We start from the raw sequence: 11,743 nt of genomic DNA, 5'->3' as shown, positions 1-11,743 counted from the left end.
GAAACAGGACAAAGAAGATCAGGTACCACTGTATTGAAGTATTAGCTTTCTTCGCATGTAGTGTGGTTATGACATTACCCGCTAGATGGCGCTGATATAAAATATTACAGCCAGGAACTAATCTTCCTTAGCTTGTGTATTCGGGAGGAAGTGAGAATAGAGGGACCGATTGTCAGTTGATTTACACGCAGACCCGCTACGCGGAAATCCTTGCAGTGGCTGAATGAAGGGTGCTGTAAGGGAAGAGCCAGATGGTTGCAGCATGAAGGAGAAAAGAGTGAGCTAAGCACCTACTTACACCATCGCTGCAACTGCTTACATTGTTTTTGTAATTAACGTGTAACCCTTGTGCTATGATAACTTTATATCTACTTCATATCTCTCTTTTCATATACGCCCCCCTACCTTCTACCCCGGTATTTCATCTCCCTCTGCGGTATCTGTGTCTTCTGTACTTCTGCCAGTTTCTCTCATGGCCTGGATCTCCTTCAATTCCACGTATAGTGGAACTTGCTCTCTGTATATCATGTTTTAATTAGACCCCCATCTCTACTACCTCCCCTGCTGCTATATCTGCTTTGTCTCTGTATCTGTGCATCTACAATCCCTTTTATACCCTAGATCTCCAGTTGTGCATCCAATAAACGATATCACGTTACCATAAAGAAAATGTATTATTAGTGGTGCTTGCAAAGCAAAGCATCACTACTATTATCCCCCAGGTTTATTTTTCTTCTTCGTCTTCCGTACAAAAGTTCGGCGCGTAACTAGTCCCGCACCGTTTGTCCCAGACCCATGAGTGAGGTGTCAAATCGTGCCTCCTATTTGGGAATGGGGTGCTATAACTTTTTTCCATAGACTTAACATTGAGGCCAACTTTGACGGATTGTAGCGCAGAGAGGGAATATTTTTGAAACATGAAATTTACCACCCCTAGCAGGGGGCAATCATCCGCCCATAGACTTAACATTGAGACCAACTTTGACTGAGTCCCGCACCGTTTGTCGTCGACCCATGAATGAGGTGTCAAACTGTGCGGCTGCTTCGGGAATGGGGTGCTATGAGTTTTCTGAGGGGTGGGCGGTTAATTGCCCCAGCAGGGGGCAATTATCCGCCCATAGACTTAACATTGAGACCAACTTTGACTGAGTCCCGCACCGTTTGTCGTAGACCCATGAATGAGGTGTCAAACTGTGCGGCTTATTCGGAAATGGGGTGCTATGACTTTTCTAGGGGGTGGGCAGTTAATTGCCCCAGCAGGGGGCAATTACCCACCGTTTGTCGTAGACCCATGAATGAGGTGTCAAACCGTGCGGCTTATTCGGGAATGGGGTGCTATGACATTTCTCAGGGGTGGGCGGTTAATTGCCCCAGCAGGGGCAATTGTCACAGAGAACTGAAGGAAACATTGTAATATTGGGGCATGAGTTTTGCCACGGCAAGCACCACTCACATTTTCTTCAGGAAATGTACCTCTCTAGTTTTTCCTGCTTCTTGCAGCTCCTCTCTTTCTTCTTGCTACATCTCCCTCTCTCCTGCATACTACACTGCCTGTGCATGATACCTTCCAGCTTATCCTAAACTTCCCCTCTTGCTCACTATCTATTTTCCCATTCCCAGTATATCTTTATAGGCTAATGAAGGATAAACATAACAACTCTAGTGTGTGGGTAGAGCCGTAAGTATAGAGGAAGCAAAAGCCAGAACTGCTAGGGCCTTATTAGGGCACTGTCTAATAAGCAGTTTCATATATGTTTATGAGAAATGTCTTATTGGCAGTGTGTACAATCCTGCTCCTAGTTAAAAGGGACATTTGCCAATCCTGGCACCAAAAATTCAGTTAGATTGTGAAACTAGGTTTATAATTTTTAATTGCTTTATCGTTTTATTGCTTATTACCTGAAAAATATGCACCAGGCTAAGGGAAACAACTATCGCAGGTCCATGTTTTTCAGACCTATGCCAGACACCTTTCCTCTGAATTCAAATTTGCTCAGGTAAAAATATTACTGTGGAGGCCCAGATTGCATTGGATGTTAATTTGGCAGGGGGGGGGGGGGTTGGGTTGTATTGGCAGTAGAGCAACAAGAATGGTAAAAAAAAAAGGCAGCACTGCATACGTTTTTTCCAGGGCTAGAATTAGTGGGTTAGGTACCCCCTTAGTTAATCCAGTTTTCCTTGTGCCTGAATTTGTCTTTCATTCTGAAAATTAAGCTTTCATTCTAATACTGACCAGATGGCTGTTTTTTAGTTTTTTTTTGCCACACTGCAAAGAATAACTAAAAAACTATAAAAATATCACAGTTTTCAACAGCATTATACTTAAAGGGGAACAGCCAAACTGTAAAAACAAAAAAAACAGACAGTAACAGCAATTAATAAATTTGTTTCATGTTTAGGGTTTTCTTCTTTTAGCTTGCAGTTTCAAAAATATTAAATTATTTACTATGGTGCTTTATTACAGAAAAGTTATCTGTAACATCAGAACAATTCTTTTTCTTTCTTCTAAAACATCACTTCAACTCAGTCATAGTTGCAAAACAGGCCAGCAGGTGGTACAAAACAGTTGGTACAACATTTAAGCAGCCCTGCATTTTGGATCATTGTCTAAGCATGTGCCTGCAGCAATTTTGCAGATAATTGCTTGTTCCCAGGCTTGGGCTGCCACTTTTTTAGTGTCATTAGCAGAAGTCAGTTCCTCTCCCTCCTAAATGCTGACCTTGGTGTACATTCCTCCAGACTCTAGTGCAGGGTCACACGCCTTGATTTTTTCCCCTTCCCTTTGATTTGTATTGGAGGGCATTACCCTTTTAACTTATCTCTGTGAGACATGTCCTACTTTTTTCAGCCCAGTGAAGGACTTAAGAAATTTCTCGGAATGTTTTTTAATCAGCATCCTATTGAAAAGAAAAATAAACTTTATTAGAAAGCATACTGTTTATACTAGCAGAGTTATACTGGTATGGGACCTGTTATCCAGAGTGCTTGGGACCTGGGCTTTTCTGGATAATGGATCTTTCCATAATTGGGATCTCTATACTGTAAGTCTTCTAAAAATTACTTATCTATTAATAAATAGGTTTGTTTTGCCACCAACATTAATTCATACAGCTTAGTTGGGATCAAGTATAAGGTACTGGTGTGGTCGTGGTGTAAGCACATGGTCAGAGTGGATCGGAAGTGTGGCCTCAACTGTGCAACTTTTCAATATTCAAATGTTATGAGCAGGGGCCAATTCCCATACTTCCCTTCATGCTACTGGTTAGGCGATATGCAGTGAGAGAAGGATGCTTATGACATTTGCCTAATTCAGGGCATGTAGCAGTGTATGTATGTGTGTGTGTATATATATACAACGGCACACCCTTTTTAAAAGTATCACAAGTTTATTGTGAACATAAAAAATCCGATGTTTCGGTCCTCAAAAGGACCTTTCTCAAGGATCCTGTTGAGGACCGAAACGTCAGATTTTTTATGTTCGCAGTAAACGTGATTAAACATGATGACACTTTTAAAAGGGGTGTGCCGGTGATGAAACCTTTTTTGCAAAATAATTAAATTTGGCTGTGCAAGATATAAAGTTTTTGGCATTGGAGTGCAGACACTACAGAGACTGAAATATATATATATATATATATATATATATATATATATATATATATATATATATATAGTATAAAAAAGACCAGCAACTCCGGGACCGAAACGTTACGTCGGCTATTTATGCTACTTTGAATATATGTTTTGATTTTTCACAAGAAATCCCGGAGTTGCTGGTCTTTTTTATACTATTGGAACCCTTTACCGAGCACCCGAGGTATGTTATGTAGCGGTGTGCCATCCTTTGTTTATATATATATATATATATATATATATATATATATATATAATAGTCAAGCTGTGTGTCCACACTCTAAACCAGTTTAACAGATGGGTGCTGAAGTCAAAATATGTAAATACCTATAAACAGGACCAGCACACCATTTCACAGCAATTCTTCTATTTATTCACTCACCACGCGTTCCAACGTTTCGGTCCCTCCTGGAACCTTTATCATGGTTGATAAAGGTCCCAGGGGGGACCAAAATGTTGGAACGCACGGTGAATGAATAAATAGAAGAATTATTATATAATACCATGATGCTGCATAATGCAATATTCATGCAGGGGGATGCTAGCATGTATGAATCTTTTTAAAGGACAGTACACTGCTGGAGGGTGCCAATATGTTAAGCATCCCCCAGTGTATTAAAGTGTATCAGTAAAAAGTGCTGTGCTGCCATCTTTGTAGTATTTTGGAAGGTTTCCTTGTGGCAGTATAGACTTGTAAGTGTAAACTATAGGCAATTATCAAATTGTATAGCTTTTTAACATTCAGATGTTAGGAGCATCCACCCCTGATCCTCCCCACCTTAGCCCCTACTACACACTGCTGGCCCCCTTGAAACCATGGTAATCCACTACCAGTGAGAGAAGCAAGTTGATGACATTTGCACAATTCAGGGCATATATAGGTATCACGCTGCTGCACAGTGCTTTATAAAATGTAAGGGAACACTAGCATTTATGCATAATGTAGGGTTGTCTACAAAGGTGAAAAAGAAATGCTACAAATATGTTGGTGGTCCCTGTACCTGAGCAGTTTTTATTGAACAGAAGTAGCGGTACAGAAAAAAAAGTTAGTGGTTAAATTGTGTATGGGGGGGGAGGGGGTTCCTAACATATTGGCACCCCCAGTGTATTAATATAGTAGAACCCTCATTTTATGTTTTTCAGGGGGCCAGGAAAAAACAGTTTAAAATCAGGGAAATGTTTAAAGCAGTATATCAAAGCAACTGTATTGTGATAAGTGCAGGCCACGAATCAGCCGTATGCTGGCACCGGCCTACTATCTTGCCTGTACCCGAAAGCATTGTGTGGAACTAGCCTTAGACCTTTTTTCAGCTTTGAAACATCTCTACATACTTGTACTCTTACACTTTTTCTTCTACCATCCAGGACCCACCTCTTCTCCCACAGGTACCCATACTGCGCCTCCCTCGTCCTCCTTCACCATCTGGCCGTGGATTTGACCTTTCTTCACCCCGAGCACTTGCTCACTGCCCGCCCAAAGATCACCAGAAGTGTCGCTCTTTTCTTCGCCAGCTATTCCTCCGCAGCCTTCTTGCATCAGCTGGCCTTCCAGTCACCTTCTCATTGTATCAGCGTGTAACCGTGAGTGCTGATCGCTTCAATGCCTGTGATATGGAAGGACAAAATTTTCAGGTCTCTGACCTACAGACTCCTATTGGTGTGCAAAAGGAAGCACTTATCCGGGGCCCCGACATTATTTCATACTCTTTTCATGTCTGAGGGATTATTAATTATGTTGAAGTGAACTGAACTAAAAATAAAACAAGTCTGTGTATTCTTATTGCATAGTTTTGTGTATTGCACCTTGTGCCCATGAGTTAAAAGGCTGTACTTTTGTAGCTTTTTGTACATTTCAGCTTCCAATAAGATCATACATATGGGTCTCACACATCAACGTCACTTAAAAAAAAATCTTAAAATATTTTTCTCTATTATTGTTGGCATGCATATTAAAATATTTGTCTCTATTATTATTATTGCCATATATCACAGCTATCATTTTAGATGTTAAGATATTTTCCATTTTCTTCTTAATATTACTCTTTAAAGATAGCTGGATGCAGGATGATCCAACTGTTTGTACTAATAACCCTGTAACTATATCTTTACTCAATCTGGCCACACATATAGAGAAGTTAATTGGCCAAGAAGGCACAGATACTGTCTTTTGGTATCTGTAGCCTTTTTGAGTCACATCCCCACTCTATGAAATTGAGGCACAATTCAAATACATTAAATGTGGTTCCACTTGGAATAGAAATGACAAAATAACCTGAGCATTTTTAGAATTACATTTTTTAAGCTATTTAATGCCAGTACCAATTTTGTACTTTAATGTTAGGCTCTTGGCTCAGCAGCTATATGCTGTTTCCCTGGGGCTTGAGCATTATTTGAATGTGAAGGGGGTTCTTTGGATGGCAGTGTGCATATTACACTGCTTTCCCTACAGATTTAAGAAGGCTCATTTTCGAGTGCAGGTGCAGTGAGCAAAGATCACTTTCAAGCGCAATCGTCATGTTTTCCCCCCACACTGCAGATTTTTTTCAACAGGTGTCATGGCAGTCACAAGGGTGTACCTGCTGCAATTGTAGCCGAACACAAAATATTTTCAAGGTCTGTCTGGTATATTTTCTGGTGTTCACTGGCGTAATTTACGGTGATAAGCGGGCATGTAGCCTGGGCACCCTATTCAGGGTGCTAAAAAAAACTATGGAGCTTGAAAGAAGGCCTACCTTTATTGAAAGGGGTTTAACATGCAACTAACTGCAGAGAACAGTGCAGGAAGGCAACTGGACTTGCACATGTAAATGAGCTCTTAAATCTGTGCTGACAGCTGGAGAAAATAATATGCTTTTCTCAAACTCACCAAAGCTAAGAAAATCTTCTGCGACTGTGTACAGGTTAGGACCTCCTTTAGAAATTACATGGTCACACATGCTGGTTTAACTGAGTCAGGTCTGAATTATCAGCACAGGTATGGGACCCGTTATCCAGAATGCTCAGGACCTGGGGTTTTCCAGGTAAGGGATCTTTCTGTAATTTGGATCTCCATAACTTAAGTCTGCTGAAAATCATTAAAATATTGAATAAACCCAATAGGCTAGGTTTGCCCCCAAAAAGGATTAACTATATCTTAGGTAGGATCAAGTACAAGGTACTGTTTTATTATTACAGAGAAAAAGGAAATCATTTTATAAAATTTAAATTATTTGGTTATAATGGAGTCTATGGGAGATGAACTTTCTGGATAATGGGGTTCCGGATAAGGGATCCCATACCTGTACATTGTGCATAAACCTTATACACACGTTCCATTCCAATCTGCTCCATTTCTGTAATTTAAATCAGTTGACAGATTTCAGGAATGCTTAAAGAGATACTGACACCAGAAACAAAACCTTTTTTACATCTATCATATCATTGTCTTTGCATGAGCTTTATAATTTTGCCATAAAATTATTTCCTGATGCTTTTACATTCCCTATCTGATCTCCCATGTTTCTGTATGAGGGGGCGGCCATATTTGTGCAGCAGTAGGCTGTTAGCATTAGAAGCTATAACTGACAGGCTGATAAGGGACAGTCAGGTTGGCAAAACAGTCAGGTTTAGGAACTTCAAGTAGCAATTGCTTATAAAAGCAGCCCTATCAGTGAAAAAAGATCAACATTACCTATAGGTAACTTTTTATGTAGATTCATAATTTAAAAAGTACTTTTTTCGTGTCAGTATCACTTTAATGCTCATCTGAACCCTAAAACCATAATGTTAGGGTAAGAGTTTTCTCGCGCAACTGAATCTAGCCCTGTGTTGCTTTAAAGGAGAAGGAAAGGCAAAATCTATTAAGCACACTATTACAAAGTACTACTATTGCTGTGTAAAATCACTATATTCCTGGTTTGCCTAATGAAAGAATTACAGAGATACACATACTAGAACTTACATGCTTGTTTCAGTGAACGGCGCCGCCATCTTATCCAGCGTGTCTGAATGGGCTGAAAAGCACAAGCCGGCTCCCTGCTCCTGTTAGAAAGTTTCTGCAGCTCCACAAACCCCCCCGCTCCTCCCCGCTCCTGCCACAAACCCCCCCAATCTCCACAAACCCACACTCCTGCCACAAACAATCTCCCTCGCAGCACCAGCCCGCCCCCCCCCCTTCCCCCTCCTGCTTGTGAGAGAACTCGGCAACGCTGCGTCGCCATGGCAACCGGACGCTTCTGCTCTCTGCCCATGCGCCTCCTGTAGAAACGAGTCCTCAAGTCTTGGAAAAAGCGAGGCATTATGGGAATCTTCTCTACCCAGCTCAGCGTTTTTTTTCTCTGTTTGTCTTCTGAACGGGTGAAGTATGGGGAGACTAACTATTGAGACAACTGAAGGTATGCCTGCAGCTTGGGATTAACTATTTACTAGCCTTTCCTTCTCCTTTAAAAAAAAAAAAAAAAAAAATCACATGTAATTTGTGTCGCAGGACTGAAATAAGAATTTTAAAAGTCGCCTTGGAATTCCATCACCTGCATAAAGGGTTTAAATGGTCATGGCACTCCTTGGTGACTTACAACATCTTTATATTTTACAGTAGGGGTACATTATTTCCAATATATACACATGTGCACATTTAAATATATATATATATATATATATATATATATATAGTGCTGCTCTCTGAATGTGATTGTGCCTTATGCTCAGGATCCACCTCTTACATCAGATTACAAATATAAAGCAGAGTAATCCTGTGTTTATATTATATTTAATTATTATTATATAATCATCCCATGTCCCTTCAGTACCCTTAAAATAAAGTAACTGATTTCCTAACGGGTGGATTTCATAATTGTTATAGCCAATAGTAACCAATGTCTATTCTAGGCAGATGGTGGAATATTTTCTTTAGGGGTGGTGGATGCCAGACACAGGCATGCCTTGTTTCTAGAATGCCCTGTCTCTGGCATCCACCACCCCTAAAGAAATGCCCAAGGAGAACTGTTTGGTGTGGTCACAGTTCACAAATAGAGGAAAATGTGTCCCTAGTAAGATTTGCAATTCAATGTCTGCCCATGCCATCACATTCTACCCAGGATTTTCATTTTTATTGACAAAGCGTATTTATAAAGCACCAACATAGTCCACAGTGCTGTACAACTAATGAATGCATAAATTGAACATACAGATTACATAAAAAAACAGCAACCAGTACAAGGGGTAGAGACCTGCCAAAAGAGCTTACAATCAAAGGAGATCATACAGTGTGCAGATATGGAGGAACCAGGGAAATATGAGCATTGCTGCCAAGAAATATTTGATTTGCAGCTGCTAAACAGACAGATATAAATGTTAGAGGGCAATATACACCTACAGTTGAAAGCAAATATTTAGGCACCCTTTAGCAAATTGCAGTACATATTCAGCATTTTAAAAAAAAAACAACATATTTCCTAGTGTTAAAGCATGGTTACATTTTGTTTCACAAACGTTAACACATAGAAACAATGAAGATAGTAACTGAGGCATGTGCAATGTTTGGACACCCTAGTAAGCCAGTTTTTAATCAATCTCTCGAATTATAGAGTAATCAATTCTTGTTGTACAAATTTTTGCCTGCTGTTCTCTGCAGATTACTAGATCCCAGATCTTCATGGGATCTGTTGCATGTACCCAGAGATTTTGATGTTTGGACTCTGAGGGCAATTTCAAAACCTTCAAATTGCTTTTCTTAAAAGGGGTTGATCACCTTTAAAATAACTTTAGGTTTTAGTATGATGTAGAGTGCAATTTTGAGACAATGTGGTCTTAATTTTTTATTATTTTCGTTTTTTTTTTTTTATTTATTTCGCTTTTTGTTCAGGAATATGAATAGAGGAGGGCCATAATAGAAAGACAAGTAATAAAAAGTAACAAAATTGTAGCCTCACAAAGCAATAGCTTTTTTCTGCCGGGGTTAATGACCCCCATTTGAAAGCTGGAAAGACCCAAAAGAGAAAGGGAAATAATTACAAAATTATGAAAAATGAAGATCAATTGAAAAGCTTCTAGGAATAAGCCATTCTATGACATACTAAAAGTTAACCTAAAGTGAACCACCCATTTTAGTATCTCATGGTGGCTTTAGAGGCTTATAATCATTATCTTAAAAGAGCAGTGCCCTTTTAGTTTCACCTTCTTGGTTAACTGTTTCACATTGGTATCAAGAATTTGCTTTAATACTAACCACTGGGTTATTTGACGCTCAAACATTATTATGGCTTTGTACTTTGCCCTTTCCTGCGACTAAGATTCCATTTTTTTTTACTCTTTTTGCTTTTGGATTTTTTTTGTTGATACCTCACTCGTCATTGGTCTCCTGGCTTGACCCTTGCCTGCATCTTGACTACACTCCTTGCTACCAGCCTTTTACCTCGCTGACCAAGGACTACTGTTTCCACTTCTGGAAAGCCAGTTCATACTTCTGCTATGGCCAGTCTTGGATTGGCCCACCAGGATAACATGAAAACTCCTGGTGGGCCCAGGTGTCAGTGGGCCCTCCTGCTCCGAACCATTTGGACTACTTTATGGTCATTCCCTATTTCTGAATAGGAACAAAGGGGGAAAATAAATGGAAGGATAGATGATAGCATGTAATTAAAAATAATAGGAGAATAAAGATGTTCAGTTAGGAAAGGAGGAAAAATAGTTTGGAGAGTGGGCCCATGGTTTAAGGTTTTCTGATAGGCCCCTGGGGTTCCAGTCCGAAATTGACTATGCCTCTTCATCGTTGTTAAGTCACAGCCCAAGGTTTGGGGTGTCAGAGATTTTATTACGCTCTACAATTGCAAGTATGTCATATAACAACTCCTAATGGCAGTACCTGGTGGTCTAGTGGGGCAGAGGGGACTCCTGCCTCTTCGTTGGGATTCCATGTGTGACACTATTAAAGGAGAAGAAAAGTCATTTTGGCATTTTACTGCCAATAGATTTGCCACGTTAGTGCCACTTAGGATGCTATATTTATTCTGCAGAAAGCATTTCCATACCTGAGTAAAGAGCTGCCATTTTAGCTTGGTCTTCATAGCTTCCTGCTGTATAGCTCTAGCTGTTCCAGCTGCTCAGATCACACATTCCTAAGGGAGGGGAGAGGGAGGAGAAGGAGAGGGGAAAGAGGAGAAAACTGCACAGGCTCTGGCCCTGAGAATGAAGGATTTTTCTGAGAGAGGAAGTCAGATACCCGAAGAACATGTTCACAAAAAAGGAGATAAGGAATCCTGTGTTTCTTTTTATAGAGGGCACAATGCAGCATTTCTGTGAGTGCTTATGGCTGTATTTACATAGACCTTTCTGATAAAGCTTACTTAGTTTTTACCTTTCCTTCTTCATTAAAGGGGTTGTTTACATTTAAATGAACGTTTAGTAGGATACAAAGATTGATATTCTGAAGCAATTTGCAATAAGTCTTTATTTTTTTCATTTTTTTTTATTATTTAGCCTAGTTTGGAACTAGGTTGAATTTCTAGTTTGGAATTTAAGAAGCTATCTGGTTGCTAAGGCTGAATTTAACCTAGCAACCAGGCACTGTTTAAAGGAGACATATTGGATAAATGGGAAAACCCTAATTTTGTAGGCAATTATGAATAATATCCGGTGCTGGTTTCCCTTTGGGCTAAACATTAATCCTATCTGTAACAATGGCCCCTTTATTGGAGCTCCCTATAGATCCTATCACTTCTCTGAGTTTGAAATGAAGAGTGGGCGTGTCCATGCCAGAAGCACAGTAGGAGGGGGAGAGCCAATCACAGCCCTGCACTCACACAAGCAAAGACAGGCTTCAGTTCCCTATCAGGTCAGCATAGCTGCTGATTGGTTCCTATCCTACAGTGCAGTGTACTGAGGGCCGCCGGCTCCCCAGCTCATCCAGAGAATTCAGCCAGCAGGAAGTGGAACAGATGGGCGGGGCTAGTGGGGTTTTGGGGGAATTTCTCAATAAATCAGTCAGAAACACAACTTTTTAAGCACATTCCTTCTATATCTAGAGGAGTATAATTCACTGGCACATTCATAATTTTTATAGGATATGTCTCCTTTAAGTGAGACACCAGAAAATGAAAAGGATATGGGCTGAATATAAAGACAAGTAATAAAA

At 40.1% G+C, this 11,743-nt stretch overlaps 1 protein-coding gene across 1 annotated transcript; it reads left to right on the top strand.

Moving 5' to 3' along the window:
- Nucleotides 1-137: 137 nt before the first annotated feature.
- Nucleotides 138-5,413, top strand: gemin7 (gem nuclear organelle associated protein 7). Its single transcript, XM_002944138.4, has 2 exons — nucleotides 138-277; nucleotides 4,999-5,413. Exons 1-2 carry the CDS (start codon nucleotides 224-226, stop codon nucleotides 5,350-5,352), a joined length of 408 nt encoding a protein of 135 aa, XP_002944184.1. The 5' UTR covers nucleotides 138-223; the 3' UTR covers nucleotides 5,353-5,413.
- The last annotated feature ends 6,330 nt before the right edge of the window (nucleotides 5,414-11,743 follow it).

The sequence above is a fragment of the Xenopus tropicalis genome, chromosome 8 (genome assembly GCF_000004195.4).
Source record: "Xenopus tropicalis strain Nigerian chromosome 8, UCB_Xtro_10.0, whole genome shotgun sequence".
In the NCBI taxonomy this organism is placed as follows: domain Eukaryota; kingdom Metazoa; phylum Chordata; class Amphibia; order Anura; family Pipidae; genus Xenopus; species Xenopus tropicalis.
Note: the sequence above shows the minus strand (reverse complement) of the source record. Positions and strands in the feature narration are given on the sequence as shown.